Source organism: Amblyomma maculatum, chromosome 5 (genome assembly GCF_055883805.1).
Source record: "Amblyomma maculatum isolate TAMU_Amacu chromosome 5, ASM5588380v1, whole genome shotgun sequence".
NCBI classification, from domain to species: domain Eukaryota; kingdom Metazoa; phylum Arthropoda; class Arachnida; order Ixodida; family Ixodidae; genus Amblyomma; species Amblyomma maculatum.
In genome coordinates, this window is record NC_139348.1 from 104173381 (window position 1) to 104196581 (window position 23201).

At 50.3% G+C, this 23201-nt stretch overlaps 1 protein-coding gene across 2 annotated transcripts in view; it reads left to right on the forward strand.

Moving 5' to 3' along the window:
- Positions 1-23201, forward strand: part of LOC146189094 (E3 ubiquitin-protein ligase SMURF2-like) — a 138714-nt gene that overhangs the window by 31152 nt on the left and 84361 nt on the right. For both annotated transcript variants that reach the window (XM_084604026.1, XM_084604027.1), the window contains exon 2: positions 20823-20861. In XM_084604026.1, the coding sequence (XP_084460152.1) occupies positions 20823-20861 (39 nt within the window). The remainder of the gene's footprint in view (positions 1-20822; positions 20862-23201) is intronic.

Here is a 23201-nt window from a genome sequence, read left to right on the forward strand (position 1 = left end):
CAGTAGCCGTTTCCAGCATTGCGACCGGCAGGGGAGACCTGGCCAAATCGGGATTATTCCTCTCGTCCCTGCTCACTATAATAGATAATTGTGCTCCCACTCTCGTCCCTGCCTTTTGGTGCGCCTAAAAAAGACAAGAAAAAAAACATTGAGGGTTTCTTTGATGCATCCGAAGCTGAGAACTGCGTATAATGTATCAGTACTCCCCTGATAAGGCTGGGACAGGTAAGTCACCAACGCCGCTTGCGACGGGGGCCAGCCAGCCACCGAATTTTTATTTGTTGTAGGCCGTCATTGCACCCGCCACCGCTGAGGTGGTGGACGACGGCTGTTGCGGCGCGCGTCTTTCTCTCTCTTTTCTTTTTCTTTCTTCTCCACTTTATTGCTTCTGTCCGCACGAGGCAGCGGAGGTGGCTCAGCTACAGAGCCAGTAGCAGGCCCGTGCATTTTCTTTTCCTTCTTCCTACAGCCACAACAACAACAAAGCCTACCATTCCTATCATTTGCCTCTAATCGCTAAGCATTTTTGCTCTTTTCCAGGCAGTTGCGGTCATTCAAGTCGTCATTTGGCGTAGTGGTCGTTTCGTAGCCATGATGAGTCATGCTGAGTCATTGTAGTCATTACCACTCATAGCTAAGCATTTTTACCCACTTCCAATCAGTTGCAATGTTTACAAGTCGTAGTTTGACATATTGCTCATTTTAGTCATTATTAATCATCATCATTAGTCATTAACTCTATCGATGTCTGGAACTTTTACTCATTACCTGTTTCCATCAATCGTTTCCATTCTCAATCTTCCTCCTCGCAAGTCTGCTGTTTGCGAGTGGCACATTAGCGCACAGATGCGACGCACTGATCACGCACACAGATTTTCACTCCGTGAGCTTTCGCCTTTAAAAAAAAAAAAAGAAAAAAAAAAAAAAAAACGCGCGCGCCGCGGTCTCTTGAGTGGGCTTCAAGGTTTTCCTCGGAACACACGGACCTGTGGAAAACAGACCAAGCGAGCGCAACGAGGAAAGGCCGTCTTTTTCTTTCGACAGTGTATATACAGTGTGACTGCTTTTTTTTCTCGCAGCCGCCGTGTCCCACGTGCACGCTTCAATCGCCCGCTGCGATCTGTGCCTTCCGGGAAACTTGCAGATGATTACTCCTAGGTGCGCTCAGCTGACTATACACGGTTGTGCGCTTTGTATACACCTTACCGCGGAGGAAATTGAAAAGAGCGCCCCCTCTCTCGCCTCCTCTCGGGCGTCCTTTCCGTTACGGCACCACGTTGCCGAGCGCTCGCGGGTTGCAGTCTGGTTTGCAGTAGTCTCGCCCCGAGCGCAGCTGGACGCGTTATACTAGACTGTAGTTGGTTAGGTACGCTTCGCGCTTTTTATACTTTCTCGCTCGCGGCCTGCGTTGCGGGCGAAGTGCGAACGCAGTTGACGTTGCTGTATCGTACTCCAGCATTTTGAATTGCCTTCTTCGCTGGCGCCGCGTCGCTTATCGGCTTTTCCGTCGGTTGCGCTCTGGTCTGCGTCCCCGATAGCAACACAGGCGAGAACACCTTTGTAGGGAGGTGTTTGGAAATAGATTAGAAAAAGAAAAAAAAAAAAACGAGGCGGGCACTCTTGCGAGTGATGTGAGAGGTAATTCGCTCGAATTCTTTGATCCTGACAGCAATTACGGAGCTCCGAATCGAGATCAGACCGGAACTTCGGGGCGAGATTTTTTGTTTGGGTGATTGTGGCGCCACCTGTACTGTGCGTAAGATATAAGCAGTCGGCTGGCGTCGCCGATGGCCTGCAAGTTTTCGTTCTACATCGCACGTGAGTTTTGGACGGTTCTTTAGGGAGAGACTGTTCGCTCGAAATCCGCGAGCGGCGTTACTATATTGTAACCTAGCGATCTCAGCCCATTAAGTTTTCTTTCTTCTGTGTGTGTGTGTGTGTGTGTGTGTGTGTGTGTGTGTGTGTGTGTGTGTGTGTGTGTGTGTGTGCGTGTGTGTGTGTGTGTGTGTGTGTGTGTGTGTGTGTGTGTGTGTGTGTGTGTGTGTGTGTGTGTGTGTGTGTGTGTGTGTGTGTGTGTGTGTTACTAATAGGCAGCCTTCACAGCTCGTAGAAGGCGCGAGCTTTGGTAACACAAATATACTCCCTTAGAAAACAAATTTATTGTTCCTAGCGGCCAGTCTTTAAAGGCATTTTCTCAAATGACTAACTAGCGTAGAAAAAGACAAGGGACAGAGGCAATACGGTACCGACGGGACAGCACGCTAGGTTTCAAGTGACATTTGTTCCTCACGTAAAAGAATTTGACACTTGACATAAGGGCATGCTCAGGAGACTCTTTCTACCCCCCCCCCTCCCCGCACACACACGCATTTCTTTATCAAAGCAAGCTATAATAACAAAAAAAATTAAAAACACATTGATCAGTGTTTTTAAATTTTTCTGTTGCTCTCACGAAAAAAGAGATTTATCAAAAAACACGTGCGTCGACGCACGTGTTTTTTGATAAATCTCTTTTTTTCGTGAGAGCTATTGACGCGGTATTCACTTACGTAATTGTCCCTTGCCTTGTCAATGCAGAAAGCCTCAAATATTTCCGTATCAACCTGCCTGTAGAGCCGCTCCAGCCCTCACGAAAAAGAAAAGGAGATTAATTATTTGTCGAAAAGCATGTGCGTCAATGTCTTTTGAAATTTTTTGTTATTATAGCTTGCGTCTTTGATAAAGAAAAAAAAAAGGGTGGGGGAGCGAAAAGAGTTTCCTGAGCACGCGCTAATGTCAAGTGTCAAATTATTTTAGATGTGGAATAAACGTCAGTTCGTCTATAGCGTGCTGTCCCGTCGGTACCGTATTGCCTCTGTCCCTTATCTTTTGCCACGCTAGTTGCAATGTCGCAGTCATTTACTAAAACGCACCAACTAGCCCAACCGTCTTCCCTGACATTTTATCGGGACATTGCGTCTGAAAAAAAAAAAAAAAAAAAAAAACTGCTTGCGAACGGACAACTGCTGCTACTCACTAGCGTAACCTGATGACTGACGGCGTCAGTAAAACACTACCTCTAATCCTGCGCTCCCGATTCTGTAGGCTCTGCCCTGATGGGGCTGGTGCAGGTGGGTCAAGGCTGCTTGCGGAGGGGGCTGGCCTGGCACCGAATTTTTATCTGTTGTAGGCCGTCATTGCACACGCCACCGCTGGTGGTGGACGACGGCCGTTGTTGCGGCGCGCGTCTTTCTCTCCCTCTTTCTTTTCTTTGGTCTTTATTTTCTCTTCTGTCAGCACGAGGCAGCGGAGGTGGCTCAGCTACAGAGCCAGTGGCAGGCCCGTGCATTTTCTGTTCCTTCTTCCTACAGCCACAACAACAACAACCGATTCTGTAGCGGCTATTCCAAATCGCACAACGCATATGTATACTGTGCTTGGCCTAGATCGTGCTTGTCAATCACTTGTTCACTCAATCGCTCGCTAGCTCCGTCCTTCCCTGCACTTGTCGGCATTGGGGTTGGAAGAACATTTCCCCTTGACAGTTATGCACCTTTGCGACTGCCAAGTGAGTTGCGGCGCGGTTGCTGCGCTGACGTAATGCGCTCATGTGCTGCGTGTTCGGCCGATCTTCGGGACCTGAAAGAGTAATCCGCCCTAATCCAAAATCCAATCGGACCCCGCGTCGATAAATACGAAGATATTGTGTCAGCAACGCCTCTGTACGCCTTAGCGAAAAAAAAAAAAAGTCATTAGGCGCTAATGATAAGACGGAAATCGGAGGAGTGGGAAACAAGGGCGAGGGAATCGTGGCGCGCATACATGAAGCGCCGGTTCTCCGTTTTGTTGTTTTGGACCTAGTGCCTATGTGCACTAGTTCAAGGCTTTAATAAAATAGTTGCTAGTCATCGCTTGTGTTTGTTGCTTTTGTCGTCTCGTCCTAGTTACTACCGTGTCGCAGTCCTCAGTATGTAAAACCAACTATCCTGTCACTGGTTTAAGCAACCAGATCCGCCCAAATATAACGTGTTCACCCTTAATCTAAAGTAATCCGCCCTAATCCAGCTAGACTCAGCGTAATTACTCTTAATCAAACGTGATTCGTTCTAATCCCTGCTTATTCGAATCCACTCTATCACACACTCGATCTAGCTTCATCGTACTTTTTCCACGCTAATCTTCTTTAATCTATCCACACCTAATTCAACTTTGCACGTCATTGCTTTGCACGACATTGTGTGTGTGTGGGGGGGGGGGGGGGGGGGGTAGGCGCTTGCTCGTTGTCACACACGGGCGCCGCTGCAGAAGCGTCTGAATGGGAGCGATAAAGGAGGAATAAAAAGGGGAAGCAACGAAGGGAGGGTGACACGAAAGGAAGGGAAGAAAGTGCAATTGATGGGAGGAATATGGAAAGAAAGCGTCGGGTGTGGTGCACTAGTCGGCGGAACACTGCCCCTCCTTGTCGGGCGGGGCGAGAGAGCGAACTTCGTGCTTTCTTCGTCGCAGGCGGAAGAGCGGCGACCGATGACGACACGACGCTCCCGCTCGCTCGGTGGTTTGCCGCGCGCCCCTGTTCGACGCTGTTGCTGCTGTCGCCCAGGGCTGTGCGTGCGTGCGTGCACATTTCGCGCGGTCGTCCCTCATATCGCATGCGAAAAGCGCGGCGCATATGCGGGCTCGTTTCGGCCCGCCGCCTTTTCTCGGCCTTGTTCTTTCTGCATGCCGCCTCGCGTAAGTTGCCGTCGGAGCTGCCTGTACGCGTGAAATTGCAAATGAGGCAAACCTTCTCCTCTTTCTTTCTTTTTTCTTTGCTATTCTTCCCCGCTGGGGCCGAACCGTCGATGCGTGCGTTCGCTGGGCGCGCGGACTGTGGCCCTGCCTGTTTTCCCATCTGTGTTTCTTTTTATTGGTGAGATTGTGCACTTTTCATTGGGCAATTTGGCTTCTTCGATCGCTATATTTTTTTTTTACATTAATCGCTTTACCTCGACCGAACAGGAAGAGAAATCATTTTTTTCAGGGGGGGGGGGGGGGGGGGGTGCTTTTTTTTTTTTAAGGCGGAAGCGCTGGCGAGCACTTCCATGTTGTAAAAAGACGTGTCCGTCTGCGGCATCGACCGTTCGAGGCCCCGCAGCCTCGAAAAGTTAATGTCTCTGACAGGTGGGACAGGTGGTAGTTAGCAGGTGGCGTGGCCCGGCACCGATAGGTCGTAGGTGTAGTTCGCGCACTGGCAGGCGCTCATTCCTGTTTCGTTTATGGAAGTCAGCGGACGTGTAATTAGTCGACGGGCTGTGTGACGTCACGAGAACAGATGGAGTCAACGGACGCATGATTGGTCGACGGACTTTGTGGCGTCAGAGACCAGATGGAGTCACACACGCGTTGTTGGTTGACGGGCTGTGTGGCGTCACGAGAACAAATGGAGTGAATTGACGCGTGATTGGTTGACGGGCTGTGTGACGTCACGAGATCAGATGGAGTCAGCGGACGCGTGATTGGTCGACAAGCTGTGTGACGTCACGAGAACAGATGGAGCCAACGGACGTGATTCGTCGACGGGCTGTATGACGTCACGTGCTCAGATGGAGCCAACGGCCGCCTGATTGGTCGACGGGCTGTGTGACGTCACGAGATCAGATGGAGCCGACGGACGCGTGATTGGTCGACGGGCTCTGTGACGTCACAAGACCAGATAGCATGGTGACGTAGCAAGAAGCTATCGCACCTCAGGCAGCTGCTTTCGTAAGAACGGGCGAGATGAGAATCGGGACGAACGGCGACCCTTGCGCAGCTCGCGTATGAAACGTAGCCGCCTCGAAAAATCGCGCATGCCTGCGGGAGGTGTCATGGCAATGCTCACTTCTCTGTCCACAAGCCGGCGATGATCTCTTTGAGCTCGAACCTTGACTTGAAAGAAATGTCAGAGACTAGTGGACATCCCCTGTAGTCAGGGTCTCCTGAAAAGAAATTGCCGCAACCTCAATAAATGACTCAGAAACGAACGTTACTGTCCCTGTCATTTCTCCGCATAGGCGATAACATAATCCTGTGACAGGCTGTATGAAGGTAACGCCCTACTTGCCGCATTAGTCTCATTGGTCGTCTGTATATGACCCCCCCCCCCTTTTTTTTTTTTAAATGTGCCATCCCGCCGTATTCAGGGCGCCAAATGAACGCATTGACGTTCTTGCGCTCCGAGATCGGGTACGCATGCATGGCGTTACAGCGCTGTGCTGATCTCTCTGCATTCTGTATACCAACCGGTTTTCCAGTGTGTGTATGTACGAGCTTTCATCTGGTCTGGAGCTCGGCTTTTCTCGGGAGAAATGCTTGGAGGGGGGAGGGGGGGGGGGTGCTTTGACACCGCCTTCTGCAGACGGAAACACGTCTGTCGTGACACCCCTTAATCATGATCATCGTCAGTGCAGAGCTCGTTTTTAGGAGGCCCCTCTCTCTGGTCTCTTTCAGTTATCTGCGCGGCCGCCATAATTTAGGTTAACCGGAGCAAACTATAGCAGGGATAACCCGATTTATGGTCTTTCCTGCCGGTGAAGCGGTCGGTTCAAGTCTCGTGCCCTGTGTCGTGCTTCGGCTATACATAGCCTTGTTGTCTCGCCAGCGCTGCGTAGCGTTCGCCATTGGGCCATTGATAAAACACTGGACTGTATTCTATCACTGCCTGTTATGTCGCGCGGCGAACTTGAGGTGCATCGAACTTTTCTTTCAACCGTTGTTGTTGAAATTGTTGTTAGCTTTATTTCGTGCTCTTGATAATGAATTCGAAACGCGCAAACACCTCTTCTAGCGTTCGTCTTCCCATCCTCCCCGCTACACGCACACAGGCAGGCAGGCGCAACGCGCGTCGTTCGGCTGGCGGCTGGCGCTGGCGTGACTTGCCGTCGAAACTCTCGCGCACCGTGAGACGGAGCGTCGTATAGCGCGCGCCGGATGGGACAATCGCGTGTCAGCAGCACGCGAGCCAACGTCGCGCCACGTACAGGCGGTGTCGCCCCTTTGTCCTTGTTTTTGTCCCCGACGAGCGAGACACCGCGCGCACGTGTTTGTGTGTGGCGTCGGCGGAGACGCTTTCCGCCGGCTATACAACAACGACAACGACGCCAGGGCTGGGCCACGAAACTGGATCTTGGCGTGGGACCGACGCGACGGTGCCGCCGATGGCAGCTTCCTCTCGCCATGCTTGCGATCGTGGGGCTGTTGCGCGTCGGCATTGCGGTACGCGTACGGCTGGCGCAGATCCTTCGCGCATTGTTGGCAGCAATGCCCGTGTGGGCACGGTAAAGGGAGCGCTCTCGCTAACGACTGATAGAAATTGGCCTGTGTCGGTAGGGTACGCATTTTAATCGTGTAGGAGCCGCTCTGACCGAAAATCGGGCCTCCGTAGGCTGGAATAGCATCCAAGGAATGGCCGCACACAGGTGTCGCTGTCAGCGGCCTGTTTTGAAAAGAAATTGACCATATTATACTGGAATGTAATAGTATCCATCCGGAAGTTGGTGCAGGCGCAATCACTGTTCCTCAAGCTCTGGGGTTTAGAGATAACAGTGGCCGGGTGAATAAACCGGCGGTGGAAACTAGCAAAAAACGACTGGAAGATTGGTGGCTTAAAAGCAGAGAAGTGACATAATGTTAGTAATGTAGGAACAAAATTTAATATATAGAATGATGGTATAGTTAACCATTCTAAATCAATAATTAAGATATAGGGAGAAAAATGAGCATGATAGCTACTGCTACCGTGCGCCCCGTTTCAAAGGGGACGCTCCTATATTCCATCCATCCATCCATTTGCAAGTAAAATGCCTGCTTCGACACCGATTGTTTTGGATTCGTGTTTGCGCATGTGTTGCGCATTATTGAAGGGAAGCAGACAATAAAAAAAAAAAAAAAAAGCATATAGTGTCTCCAAACCTTTCAGCGCGCTCTAAAAGCTACCTGAAAACGCTACAGAAAATAAATAAAAGAAACATGAACAGGTATATACCTACTGTGACACTAGGGGAATGTCAAACTAAACAAGTATAAAGAGTACCGATGTTCATTGTTTCTCTTTTTTTTTTTAAGGCGAAAGCCTTGAATGGCTTATGCTGTCGTGGACAATATGTGTCCAGCTTTAACCGTGGCTTGATTGGACGAGGCGGGATGACGTCATAGAGGTCTTGACCAATCACAGCACCACCACAGTATGCGCGAATGCGTGCTTTATATTTTCATATGGCAATGATCAATTACTAATCAATATCTAATTAGTAGTTAATTGTTAATTAATTTACGAAGTAATGTGATAATTAACTAAATAATTACTAATTAACTACTTGCTTACCGACTAATTCATAAATGATAATTATTTAACTGCTGCTTAGTGTCACTTGCGTAGCAGGATGCGGCACTCAGGCTTTCGCCTTTCACTACTTCTTTTTTGCTAAAGTCCCTCATAATTTTGTTTTAATCTTTTACTGACCCAAATCGGAGGTGGTGGTGCATGCATGTACCAACCTCTCAGATATTTTTCGGCCTACCTCGAAGCATATTCGCCTTGACAACAAAACCGCCTAGCGTGCGCAGCAGAGCGTGGATACCGTTATGGGCTTGTGGTTTTTCAACTTGGAGCGTACAACGAACGGCCCAAGTCAGATCGAGGGCGCAGGACGCGAGACACAAGATCAGCGCTCGTACGTGTGTCCAGTTTTTTTTTTTTTTTTTCTCCGCCGTTTGTTTTACGCCGTTTAGCACAGCTTTGGTCATCCGAGTTGGGAAACTCCGCTACAAGAAGTCACAAATTTTAGTAGGCATTGTTGGGTGCTGATGGGGATGAGGTTATTCCCTTCGTATCGGGCGGTCACAACGAATGTGTTCTAGCCTAGATATAAGTCAAAAAGAAAGAAGAAAAAGAAAAGATATCCGCACAATAACAGTGTGTAGCAGGTTACACGACCGTGGCGCCATCTGGAAGCGGTCAGTAAAAGCTATCCGCTATTGCAATCGTTGCCTTCCCAATAATTGCTTCTTTTCGTTCTTTTTCATCTTAATTACCTCAACGGCTGCTACACCTATAATGTTTGCTACTGCGTCGCTTCAGCTAATTTCGCTCGCTAGGTGGTTGCGCATTTATCGGCAATCTGAAAGTTTGCAACTTGGACACAGTTTACTTCAGTGACCGCGGGCGCCGCCACTATCGGTAAACACCGCAATTTTGGCCAATCAGAATCGCCGTTTTATTTTATGCGCGGGCCCCGTGGGAAATTTCGCAACTGGTAATAATACTAACGAGCTGTGGTTATCAGAGCTCCGCGCGGGTTTCCCCGTGTTCCGACGGTATAATCGCCCGCTGAGACGGCAAAGTAGCGTTAATCGAAAAGGCGCCCACAATAAGTCACCTTCTGGAGTTGGATACGAATCCTCGAAGGGTGTACCTTGCTTTTTTTGCACAACGCCCTTGCTTAGAAGAACTTTATTCTAGGTTTTTAAGATGAAAGCCTTTAATGGCTCATGCTGTCGTGGACAAAATGTGTCCCGCTTTTGCGGCGGCTCTGATTGGCCGAGGCGGTATGACTTCATAGAGGTATCGAGCAATCACAGTATGCGCGAATGCGTGCCTTATATGGCCATATGTCAGTGACCAAGTACTAATTAATGACTAATTAAGCACAAATTGATGAGTAATAAGTAATCCATGAATTGACTGAATAATGATTGAATAATTAATTAGTAATTAATGCCAGTTGCGTAGCAGAATGCGGCACTCAGGCTTTCGCCTTTCACTACTATCTTTCGCTAAAGTCCCTCGTAATTTATTTTTTTTTTCTTCTCCGAGTGCGTGGTTGGGTGATGTTTGTGTTGCTCAGTTCTCTGCAGTTTTCGATCGGCGCCTCCTGCCGCTCCATCATTTTTTTTTTTTTTTTTCATTCTTCATTTCCAAGAATGCACGCGGCTGCCGCTCTCTTCCGGTCCCTCGGTGGAGCGATCGCTGAATTGTTTGGCCTCGTTTCAGGTATCGAGTAAAGGCGGGAAACGTACAAGCAAGACAGCTGATCAGACGGTCGGGTGCCCGCGTTCCCTTTGTTGCACCTCCCCCGATGTCTGAGCGATAGTTGCAGCGACGTGTGTGCCGCGCGCCCATGTGGCTTCTTTTTTCTTTTTTTTCTTTTTTTTTTTTGGCGGGTATAGACCTGCGTTGCGCCCCTTCGATCTCCCGCCGTATAACACCGCCCTGCCCTCTTCCTCCTGTCAGAAGCCTGTTGGTAGAGGCGCCGGGGAGTAATTGTGATCATGCTCTGAAAAGTGCGCAGTTTCGTGTGGCAGGGCTGGAAGGAAGCTGCGTGCTGGGCTATACCTGCCACCGGAAACAGTATATTAGCACTTTGCGAATTGTGGAGCATGTCCAGGTTTTTTTTTTTTTTCGTTTTGTTTTTCTTTGTAGCGCGATGATATGTTCTAATTTGGAAGTGTTGCGCTCTTCCAAGCCCGAACAGTAAAGAGAGGGGGGGGGGGGGGGGGGGGGCAGTGCGAGGCGGAGAAATGCATTGCACTAAAATGGCGCTTAGCGCTTATGGGCGCGTTTGCCTTGCTGGAACGGGCGAAACTTGCAAACGTCAGCCGAGGAGAGCTTTGCCAATTCTTTACGCGCTTCCCAGTCGTAATACACGTGTGAGAAACGGCTTCTAATACCTCGTGAAGGAAATACTTGCAGCCGCACACCACGCTGCGTTGATGAAACGCCCATAGGGCGAAGCGGGTGGGCGCGCGTGCTCTTCTGGCAAACTTATGAAACCGTATTCAGTCGTCCGCGCCTTTTCATCGGAGCCCCCACGTTGCCAGGAGGGTGTTGACGGCGTTATGGCTAGTAACGTCGGTTATGGCGAGACAGCCAACCACCTTTCTTTCCTACCTGTCGTTGCATGAGCAGCTGTATCGTAAAGTGTGTATTACAAAACACTTAAGGAGGCGCAAGATAGTCTGTACGCGCCCGTTGCAAACAGCCGCGCGCAGTGAGCCGAACGGGAGCGTGCAACCACCGAACAGTACGGCGGAGTTGAAGCTGGCGCCGGCAGCGCTCTCCGAAAAGCCTGATGCTCAAACACGCACGCACGCACGCACGCACGCACGCACGCACGCACGCGCGCGTTCATTGCAAAGTTGTTTACTCCGGCCTGGAATCGGATGCTGTATGCACTTGTATAGGGGGCTTTATCTGTTGCAAGCAGCTGGTCGTGATTGTTTTGATCGAATGCGGTGGGAGCTTCTATGCGCGGCTGTCATGATTCGAGACGGTGTAACGTCGGTGTTTGCCGTTTTCATACCTTATTCTTATTACTTTATTTTGTTTTATCGGGAGAATGTTCCCAGTCGAAACCACGCCCACTCGGTGGACAGTTCCAGAATACGGGCCCAGCTGAGTTCGTTTTGTCCTGAGCGGAGCTCCCTGCTGCCCGGATACAGGCGAGCGCCAGTGGTGCCGCGACGGGATTGATTGACCTTGTCCTGTAGAGCGATTCGTTGTACATTCCGCCAACTAGTAGCCACCGCCGCCGCATTGAGCGAGCGTCGACTGATTTTTTTTTTCTTTTTCCTATGGTTGAGGGGCGCCGGCCATCGATCATGCGCGCCGCCTGGGACTTGCATGGCTAGTAATACGCTCTGCCTGCTTTTAGTCGAGCGCGTGACGTCGCCAACGTGCTGGTCGATGCGCGCATTTATGTGCCTTCGGTGAGAGGCGTTGTTCTGTCTCCATAGCCACTGAAAGGAGGCCGATTATTTCGGGTACAGCGGGTGAAAGAAAATTTACCGAGACATATGCTGGAAAGCTCAGCGCTCTTGTAGTTGACTCGAATATCGGTATAGCCTCTACCGGTACGCTATCGATGCCGATGCGGTACGCCTCTCTTCCGGACGGCCGAGTGTCGGCGTTACTGTTAGCCACCTTTTCTGTGTACCACATTCCCAGCTGCTGCTTTCGCTTGGAGTGGAGGTGCGCTGTCAGAGACGGTGCGATATGACTTGGAGGATACTTGCGCCAGAGGTGCCCCCAGTCGGAGACGGATGTGATACGACTTTCGACTATACGGGAGGTAACGGAAATACGACTTAAATTGTACCTGAAGAATATTTACAACATCTACAGCATAATGCGCAGAGACGTGCAAGACGGAACTGGTGACAGGGAAATCATTTCCTCGTCGGCTGAGATGCTGCTCAACCTGGCCGAGATGAACGGACTGGGCGTTCGGGCTCATTTTTAAAGCCGCGAGGCCTAGCCCACATTCAAACAACGTCCAATCGCAGTAAGCCTCCGCACGACCGGTTTTTGATGCGTCTAACACCATACTTCAGCTTGAAGTGTTCCAGAAGACGCACGTTCAATAAATTATTAAATCTGTTGCATTTTACAAAACGCGAAGGTATAGAGTGACACTTCAGCGCAGGCGATTGGCCCGCGCTTTCCGCCCGGCAACTTTCATTTTCGTCGCAGGGCAAGTGGTAGAGTTCGTGGAACACAGCAGAACAGCTCGGTGTCAGTGCGGTTGGTAAAACACAATACAGCCCCTGGAGTCTACATTGTGTTCCCGCGGCTTTTGGCCGCCGTCTCTCGCTTTTTCCGAAAATTGCCAAGTCGATGACCTCTGACTTGGCAAGGGAGGAAGATCGGTGCAGCGACCTTATCGCGTTTTCTTGTTTGTCGGAACCACTGTCCCCGCAAACCTTTTGTTGTAAGCGGGCTTGGTCAGCGTGCGTCACCGGGCACCCACCTGGCGCCCGATGACACACGTGCGCTCGTCGGGACGCGACGTTCCCGCGAACAGGTCACCACTCGCTGGTGCTGGCTGCACGTGAGCGGCCCAGACAGTACACCGCCCACCCCGCCATAAATTTCACGAAAGCGAATTTTGAAAATTAAAAAAAAAAAAAAAAGCTTTCCATGTGGATCTACGCACTCTCTTTTTTTTGCGAGGTGGAGCGCGTAGGCGAGCCTGCCAGTGCACTTGCTCATTACGGTTGTCGAGCCTGAGCAATCGGAGCCCCGCCACTTTCGACATTCCGATCGTGAAAACAGGAAGGGGGCAGCTTTTTGGGGTGCGCTCGCAGCGCTAGTAGAAACTGAACAAATGGGCGCCATCTTCAGCGGAGAAATTGCTGCTGTTTATGAGCTTCGATCGTTGCTTCAAACTGAGGACAAGGGTGTCTGCCGTTACCTCCACTCGGCCGTATGTCATGCAACCCACTACACCTTCCAAGCTCTCCTCCTCGTCTTGTCTGTCATGCCCTGTTCTGCGTTGACCGCCATTTAGTTCCTAATCGGTCATCCGAGTCGGCCTTCGATAAGCTGGGCCGACGTGTGTATAAACATATTCCGCGCTGCTGGAATATAACGGCACTCAAATCAGTTCCACTCCGTTTTTAAATTTCCTGTAATTTGCCTGAAGCGGGGCGCAGTCCGCCTTTCCAGAATCGCGATATCAAATGGAAGAGGCTTCAGAGTGGTTATACCGATCATGTTCTGCGCATTTTGCGTTGCCCTCAGACCGGCGTATGCGCATCCTTGCCCTGAGCTTGCGTGGTTATAGGCTAACAGATTTATTTTGCCACGGGCGTTCACTATCCGTAGATGAAGATAGATTGTATATACTGAACCGTCAGTGTGTCACGGGTGGCGTAGATGGAGACAGTCGACATATGCGAGAGTGTTGAGGCGAAAGCCTTTAACGTGCTCATACTGTCGGCCACGATTCTGTCAAATACTTCCGTCATCATCCCGATGTAGCCACGCCGGGCACGTGAGAAACGTATTAAGGCGAGTGTCCGTCCGCGAGAAGTGTCAAACTTCTTCGCGAGATTCCGCGGGATACCGCGAGATTGTGGTGATACCACCTAGTGGGGTCATTGGCCATGGCTGGGTGTGACGTCATCATGACGTCACGTCTGGCGATGACGTCACCAGGTGATTCACTCACACGCGAAGCTGACCCCACCGGGCGTCCGTGCGACGCATTTCATTTGGCGCCTCCTCGAATGCCGCATCACATAGCAGAGAGAAGCAGACGCAGTACAGCAGGAATCGGCGGCATATCAAACAAAGGCTTTCGCCTCATCGCACTTTAGTGTTCCAAGGTGCCCTGTAGAAGTTTTTGGCCACCGAGGCGGCCGACTTGCGTACGCGATGTGAGAGAACTTACATCGGAGGAATATGCCATCGCGTCGGCTGTGTGCGCTTCCATGTGCGCGCATGCCGGAGGGCGGTCTTCTCCATCATTTTCTACTGTTTTTGCGTCTTTCCTTCTCTCACCGGCTGGGACACCAACCCCGCAGGTGTCCGCTCGCTACAAGGGAACTAATCGCCCAATCATCATCACCCTCACACCCGATCACGTGCGCTGCTTGGCTTATAAACAGGAATAAACCAATAAGGGAGTAAAAAAGGAGTAGCATGTTCTGTAGCGCACTCCCTTGTAGAGCCACGGCATTATCTTCTAGCTCTGGGGTCGATTTTCACCACTAAATGTAACAGAATGCTGCCATCAGGTGCATATTCCCTTCTCGTCACATTTGATTCATGCAGTTAGCAACATCAGGGTGCCTTTAAAGCGTTTTGAAATGAGAAATTAGAAGACATTGAAGCCTGGGTTCAAGTATTGGTAAATTGCTAGAGCTTCGCGTGTTTCGAAGGGAAAATAATTTGCGCCGCTGACGATAGGTATTCTCTATTTATGGCGATGAAAATCTATTCCAGAGCTTGGAGGGAATGCCGAGGCCCTACAACGGAGTGTGCGAGAGGACACGCTACCCCCTTTTTTCTTCCTTGGAGACTTATTCGTGTTTAGGGTGCATAGTTATCGCCACATCTCTTCATCCCGACCTTGATCGCGACGCCCGGATGAGGAGGTTCAACGCATCCCGACTTCTCAATACAGAGAGCGAGGAGGCGGTTTTCCGACGGAGCTAGACACGTGACATCGTCATATTGCGGAGCAGGGACTGATCGATCGGTTTCTCTACTCAATGGAGCTGTGCTTCGGCGCTACGTCGCCTCCTGCTGCTGCGCTCCCTGTGTGGAAATGAGATGGTGGGAAAGAGGAGGGTAGACGGGCGTCTTTTTCGTGTTGTATTTGTGTCTTGACCGGAGAGGACGCGTTGCATTTCCACGGTCGCCGCGTGTCCATGACCGCGTTATTGGTCTTTGCTGCGTATTACATGCCCGCTGCCAGCGTACTACTTCCGTTTTAGTGACGTCGCAGGCTGCCACTCCCGCTGCTAATTTAAGGCTAAATCCTTTAAGCGCTCATACTCGCGGTGACCGTCCGTCAGTTTACATCCAAAGGCTGGAAGTAGTCGTGGGAGGCGGTAGCTGGCAGCTGATATGGCCGACCACTAACTGGACGTAGGGCTTCTAAGTTTGGCAGGAGCTGCCAACTCGGGCCTCTCTTTTCATATGGGAGGGTGATATCAAAATCAGCTTGACAGGACCCTTGCATTCACGTTATCCCTAGACCACGCAGGGACGTTCATACGGCTCGGTTTAAGCGGGGCTTTAAATGTTGGCTGGTAGCTTACGCTATCGCGTCATCCCGAAGGTGGGAGTGAAAACAGAGATAAATAGGTGCCGTAGTGGAGGGCTTCGCACCACCGCGTGATAGAGAGTTTCGCTTGATCGCACTTTAGTGATCCAATGTGCCGCCTAGAATTCCTTTTCCTAAACAGATGGGGCGATAAAAGTCGCGAACACAGTTCAGCGCTTGATTAAGGTTGGGGCTAAGAGCTTGCATTCCTGAGCCTTGTCTCCGAAAGTAGGTGGGAGGGGCCCATTTATAACCTGATTCATCTGTGGAACCACAAGTGAAGGAACCTCGAGCAATAAGTATGAGGAGGGTGAGAAAGAGAGAAAAGGAAAAAAAAAAGAACAGAACGGAAAGGCAGGCGCCTAATCTGGCTCTGTTTAGTTTTTTGGCAGCGGGAGACCTTGTTGAGCGGCAAAAACAGGAATGCCCCGCCACTGTGGGAGGTCTCTTTCTTGTGAGGTGATCAGCGCTGGCGTAGATATCGGAGATTTTTTTTAAACCCGTCGTCCTGTGGCGGTGGAGAACATCGAAAACAAAATTAGCTGAAAGAATAGAAAAGGAGGAAAATCTTTTGCCATCGCTATCATCACTGTCGCCTTACACTTCTGAAATAGTTCCGGCACTTCCTTTCTCCCGCATTGGGAGAGAAGAATAGGGCGTGTCAGAGTGAGTCCCGGGATATAGTCTCTTAATTAATAATTATCTCCCCGTCTGAGCGTTAATGGCTTTGCTTGTGTTCAGTATGCTGCAAAAGTGATTTATCACCCTCGCACTAATCACAATACCACATCTTGCTCTTTTTTTAGTTCGGTGTAGTTAAAATGAAACGGGGTATATCGCAGGAGTGTTGAGTAGTTAGCCCAGGGCCCCCGTTTCTCTTAATCCTACCCTCTTCGGCGGTCATGCAGGAGGAGAACGGATGTTTTCTTTCCGAATGTCCGTGGTATGAGCGCGTCTTTTGTGCCGTCGAACTTTCCCCCGTCCCTCGGCCCGCATTCAGTCGCGGTCACCCGTGTGCTGTCTGTTCTTGTTTATGTGTAGGCCATTTCCTTTTCTCCGACCATCGCCCCGCTCGCTTTCCACGCGGCTTCTTCTTTTTCGTCTACCGGACACTGCAGCCTCCGGAAAGGGACCATTTGCAAGGAATGCCGGTTGGATAAAGAAAAGAAAGGGGAGGGCAGGGCCACACCCCTCTTCCCTTTGACCCCCTCCCCCCCGACCGCTGCCGGCCACACGGGGGGGGGGGGGGGCAAGATTCACGAAACCAGCCGCCAGTTGCGTATTCACCTCGCTCTCCTCCCCTTCCCTCTCCCGCTGTATTATGGTGGTGTTTAGTCCCCCTGGGAAAGAAGATGACGAGAGTACACATACTCAGGGAGCGATGGTTTCTTCCTCCGCGTCTCCTCAAACCCCCCTTCGAAAACACCAGACCTCACACACTGGCGGGCGCACACCGCACCTGGCTTTATCGCGGAGAGTTGGTGCATTTCCAGTTTCGCTTGTCGACGGAGGAGGGACCGCTCCGCGGCCGTCTTTTCCTCTCGTGTTCGCTTCCAGTTGCCAAAAGGCCCCACCGTCTTTGCCCTCTGCGGGGCCCCTGCTTTTCAATCGGAGGAATTCGCGTAAAATGGGAGGAAGAAGGGGCGCGCGCTGTTACGCGATAGCGGCCGCATCGTCGGATCGGCTTCTCCTCCTCATCTCATTGAGCGGAGTAGGCATATATACACGGGAGGGGCGTGGTCTCTCGCCGTGGGGACACCTGTCTCTCTTATATTCTCTTGCCGCCGTTTGCTCCTGCTCGAGGTCGGGATTTCGACCGACCGTGGTGGTGGGACCGACATTCCTTCGGCGACGAATACGCAGGGAGGTGCCAGAATTGTGTGTCGCGCCACTCTCTTTCTCTCGTGTGTTCAGTAGTGTCGGTTCAGCGACTGGGTCGCCACGCAGGCAGAATTCCGTGCCCTGCGGCGACGTCCTTCAATGGGGAAGGAAACGGAACATTTCGAGTGGACCTGGCCGGTTTTGTTTTTTTATTTTGTCTCGGTAAAAGTTGATCGTACGCCCTCTTCTCGGTGTCTGGTGGCGTTTATCGAGGGCAACAAAAGCCACGTTTATCGGAGAGATTCGTTTCGGGTTTCGTTTATTTTTATTTTTTTTTTTAATTTTTTTTCTCACCGCATGGATTCAGAGTTGCAGTCTCGTGCGCTGGAAATGGCTTCCGACGCATCACATTTACACCTTCAAAATGGGCCGAGGCTGAGGACAACCAATATTTCATTCTTCTTCCTTTTCTGGGTTTGTGAAAGCGCTTTTCCCAACGATAGTACCGTGTTTGTCGTCAGGTGGCGGTAGATAAACGAACTTTCGCTCGTTCTTTCTGTCCCTTCAATGTTTCTATGCTAAACTTCCCTATCTTCTTTTTGCGTTTTTTTTTTCCCCTTTAAAATCGCCTCACCGTAGCCCTGCGTTTCTCTCCAGTGTGTATAGTGCGTACCACTGTCTGTGCGATCGTAGTAGCCCTCCAGTCGATTGGTGGCTATTTAACGTAGCACCGCCCGTTTTGATCGATTCATCAATCAATTTTTAATCGATTCATCGATCAATTTTCGAAGGCCACCCGGTGTTCTCTGGCAGGAGGAAAACGCGGTAGTGTGAATATTGGAGGTCACCGTAGCGACGATTGCGTCATCTGTATATACGACAGTGTAATGTGTAACGATCACGCTTTCCCTTTCTGCGCATTGTCGGGCGTCCAGTTGAAAGTGCTCTTCGCGGCGTCGTCACGAACGAGGAACTGTGCTCGGCGCACTGCCTGGTTACTTCCCATTTCCTCGTCGGCGCTTTTTCTCTCGCGTCATTTCGCGTGACGTAATGGCTCGCCGTACGACGTAGCGTGCCACGCTCTCGGACCACGAAAGGGAAATAGCTAGGGACAGTCAGGTTGGGATCAAGTGTGCTAGGGAAGTAATCGCATGTCATTACTAGCAGCAACCATCACAGAAGGAAAGTGTATTTAACAGCTGTGCGTGTTTTACTAGTGATCGAGGGGGGGGGGGGGGAGACAGGAAAGTGTAGGCCAAAATGGAAATTGAGGGCTATGGTACGGAAGATAATAGGTGAAATAGGAAGCTTGCAATAATTTTGGCCCATTCATGTCATTCATTGTGAAAGCTGTCTATCTCACCAATACGCCCGAACGTCTGTCTCCCGTCTGTCTAGGGGGGTGTTCGGGTGTGGGGGCGACTTACCTCAACCGACATGGTGTGCAAGTTAGCAGCAAAAGCCTGAATGAATCTGCTGAGGTTGACACCGCTAGCTTAGGATCCCGTGTGAGAAGGACGCGCAGGCACGATCGTGTGGTTTGGTTAGTGGGGATTGATAATCTATGTCGGACGCATAACCGATCACCTCATGTGGCAACTTACTATTATTGCGAAAGCAATACTACTTTCACTTTCAAGCCTTTGCGGTGCGACGGCGGTGCACATGAAATGACCTTTCGCATGACCTTTGTGTGACGTCACGCCTCAAAGCTGGGCGACCAACTCGCGCCGTTCGTGAGAGACGGTGATGCGCATGAACGGCGGCACAACTACCGCTCTCACCGCCAGGAGCGCCACAGGTGTTATGACGTCACGCCTCAAAGCTGGGCGACCAACTCGCGCCGTCCGTGGGAGACGGCGGTGCGCATGAACTATATTCTAGTTCACTATAGCATGAACGGCGGCCTAACTCCCGCTCTCTCCGCCAGGAGCGCCACAGGTGTTGTGACGTTATACAGCTATATAATGCGGCGACCGACTCGTGCTGTCCGTGAGAGACGGCGGTGCGCATGACTACGATGCCGCCTACTGCTAAGGATGCTTTCGCAACCTACAAGGCTTAACCAAGCTAAGCCTCTGCCAACTTTTATAACTCCGCTAAAGAATATTGTGCACTGTAACTCGCAGACATCGGACCAACCACATGCCCGAAGTGTTCCACACCAGCTGCAGAAGTGGATGTTCGCCACCTGCTATGGAGTTGTGCAGGGACAGGGGCATCAAGGACGCAGATTCTGCGCGAAGTGGGACTAACCACAACAAGGGAAGAGGACCTTTCTAAATGGCTCACCGACAACGCTAAGAGCGGGAGCCTGCTCCGGTTCCTCACGGAAAACCATTTACATGAGATTCTATAATATGCCTTATGGCAAGCTTGCGTACAAAAAAAAAAAAAAAAACGCATTTGGCATAACTGCGCTATTTTACCTTTCTCTGTGATGGGGGGGTTGAGTTTATATATATATATATATATATATATATATATATATATATATATATATATATATATATATATATATATATATATATATATATACACACACACCTCGTGCGAATTTGCAGATTACGTTGGTGAAAATACGGCACATCTGTGACGGTTTGTTGAAAGCTACTTGGTAAGATGTTAGTTTTTGTTCGTGTTTTGGTGTCGATACGGCCACGCGATGGCCTCTGGTTCAGCAGGACTTGCTTTAGGATGGTCTGGGATAAGTGGAGCTGCATGACCGACGTCTTCGTCTTGTTCAATAGGTTTTTTTTTTTTTTTTTTTTAATCAGACCTACGAACCGGCGCTTAGTTCCGATCAAAAAGAAAACTTTGAAAGAAAAAAAAAAAAACTACATAGAGCCGGATTCCAATGCCCCCACACGCCGGCAGATTTGGTTATGAAGTTAAAAATAGATTTGCGACCAGAGCACGCGACACTTTTATTTTTCTATGGGGGGGGGGGGGGGGGGGGGGGGGATTTTGAGGGGTTGGTATAGTACAGCTTGACTGCGCCGCAATAGTTCTTGCCGATTTCTAAGGTTTGTAATTTTAATGGTCGAAGTGCAGTTTTTATTTTTTCGACAAAAACAGACATCTTGTGCTGTTGCTTATAGTCATCTGCTGATGCCCCCTCGCTATCTTCTGTGCAGACTTTCTTGTAAATTACGAAACTACAGAAAAAAACAGCGAAACGTGGAAATACTCACTGACCGCAAAGTTCATGATACCCGTGCTTTTTTTTTTTTTTTTTTTTCCTGTATTTTTTTGTGCGTGAGCGTGTGCGAGCTGCAAACCGTGGCAGGCGTCACGCCTGCGCCGGTCCTTGTGTACAGGCCGAGAGAGCCGTGCGTGATCGTTTTGTTTGTTTTCTTCTGTGTGCGTGTGTGTGATGCGCTAGCGCTAGCTGTGCGTTTCCTTCCCGTGGCCCTTACTGATATTTCGCATTTTCTCTTCTCTCCCTCGCAGTGCTGTGTGCCAAGAACCTGTGCAAGAAGGACTTCTTCCGTGAGTTTTCTCCTTTTTGCTGTTCGCTGCGCTGTTTTTTTTTTTTTTTTTTTCACCTCGCGTACAGGCATTTTTAGTGCGGCTGTCGTCATGGTTAATGTTGCAGTGCCTGCACTCTGCCCATTGGTGTCGAAATGTGGTCTCGCCTGACGACTTTCCCTAATCTGCGGGCGTCTGTCTTAGAAGTCTGAGTCTTGTAACGTGTGCAAATTGCATGCACTATATACTGTGTGCGCGAGTGGCTGCAAAATGAAAACCACTTTATTATACCTTCATGACCTTATTATGCCTATGAGGAATCGTGACGGAGGGAGAGGGAGGGACAGGGGAGAGAGATACTTTCTCATCGCTGACTTGGCTGTCATCTTGAACCTGATTGCGATGGGGAAGCGGACGAGAAACCGGCAAATGACCTAGCTCTAAGAAATGCTATAGAGAGTTATGTACGCAATCCGTAGATTATCTCCCGATTTGTCTGTGAGGACTGGTTACGGCAGTCTACTTCTGGGACATGACTACGGACACAGTCCAGGTTTCCGGCGTCCACGGTATATATAGGTGGCGGGTGACAACCGTTTTCAGTGGTGCCATTTTGTTTCTGGAATGCGTAGCTGTTACAGTTACACGTATGCGGAGCTGGTGAACGTGTTCTCGAAACGAGGCGTGTGCGCTTGAAAGCCGTGTTTGATGATCTCCAGGCCTGTACCTGAAGGTGAGACTTTTCCGGATTGGCTTTGCAGCGCCGCAGATCTGAGGCCGAGAAACGAAATGGCGTAGCTGCGTGGAGGTCATTGTGCCACCGTCGCCAGACCGGGTGACATGGTTATTATCATGCGCATGACGGCGCAGCGCGTCGTCATCTTCCAAGGAATGGCGTCGCGCATACTGTATGTATACGTGCTAGTCTGGCGGAGAGGCGCAGTTCTCGGAAAAAGGGAATGCGGCGGAACGGTGCACTTCTTGGCGCTGTCTGCAGTGCGTCTCGAAAACAGCAAAAACAGAAAGAGGCGCTCAGAGTAGTACCACACCGCGCATTCCTTCTCCGCTCGCCGTCCTAGCAGCCTTGGAACGAAAATGGCTTGCGCCGCGTAATGTGTGCCGGCGCAACGAGTACCACCTTGTTTTCTTCTTTTCTTTTTATTTTATGTGGAGCTTATCCGCAGCCCGGCGTCGGCTTTCGAACGCGCCATTGCTGCCACGCTGAAAAGAGCTTATCTGTCCAAGCTGCTGCTGGAAGCAGTCTATTTTTTCTCCACGACCAGAGGTGCAAAACCCCTAGTCGTGTGTGAGGCGTGACCTTGAAGTGACCTTTACAGTAAAGTAAGGAAAAATAAAAATACCGCCGAACCGGATTCGAACTTGTAGGGTTGTAATAGGGGAATAAATCCTTTTTACCCGCTTAATGGCAGCTGACTGTCCAAATCGCCGACCCCAGCGAGTGATCGCGTGTGCTACCGACCGCACGCCGACCACGGCGGGCCATGCACTTGCGAACAGAAGAACAACACGTGCTGACAACAAACAGGCATTTATTGCAATAACAACAACGCCAGCTAGCAATAAAACACGGTAATGAGTCTAGGTCGTCCGACTCACCAGCAAGATTATGGACGAAGGTTCGCCCACGTCAGTGCAGGGGATAAACTCCGAGGTCGGACAGGTCGCACAAGCCGGAAAAGTTTCGCGAGGGCGGACGACTACGGAGTGCCGCGAGGATCCGTTACCGACCGCTTGCGTCTAATTCCAGATTCTGAAGAGACCCGATCGACCTGGTCATCCCCGCGTGCGCAGGGACGAGCTCTTCCTTGGCGCTCGAGCTGCCGCGACGCTGGCGCCATCTCTTGATAGGTAACGTTAAATATCCACGCTGGCACCATCTTGTGATAACTAAGGTAACTACCGCGGGGGAAAGCCGACTTTAATGAGGACGATGGGAGATCGTTCCCCACAAACTCGAGCATTTCTCGCGAAGGGTCGACGGGAGTAGGAAAGGAGTAGGAGTAGATCGCTCCGCGTCTACCAAGTTCCGTATTAAGGCGAACTGCTTTAATGGCTCATGCTGTCGTGGACAAAACGTGTCCCGCTTTTGCGGCGGCTCTGATTGGTCGGGGCGGGATGACGTCATAGAGGTATCGACCAATCACAGAGCACCACCACAGTATACGCGAATGCGTGCCTTATATGGGCATATGTCAATCAATAATCAATTACCGATTAATGACTGATAAATAATTAACTAATCAGTCGGTACTTAGTTTAATAATCAGGTAATTGACTGTTTACATACTTAACTATTAATTCATTAATTAATTGCATGCTTATTAAAATTACTGATTTGTG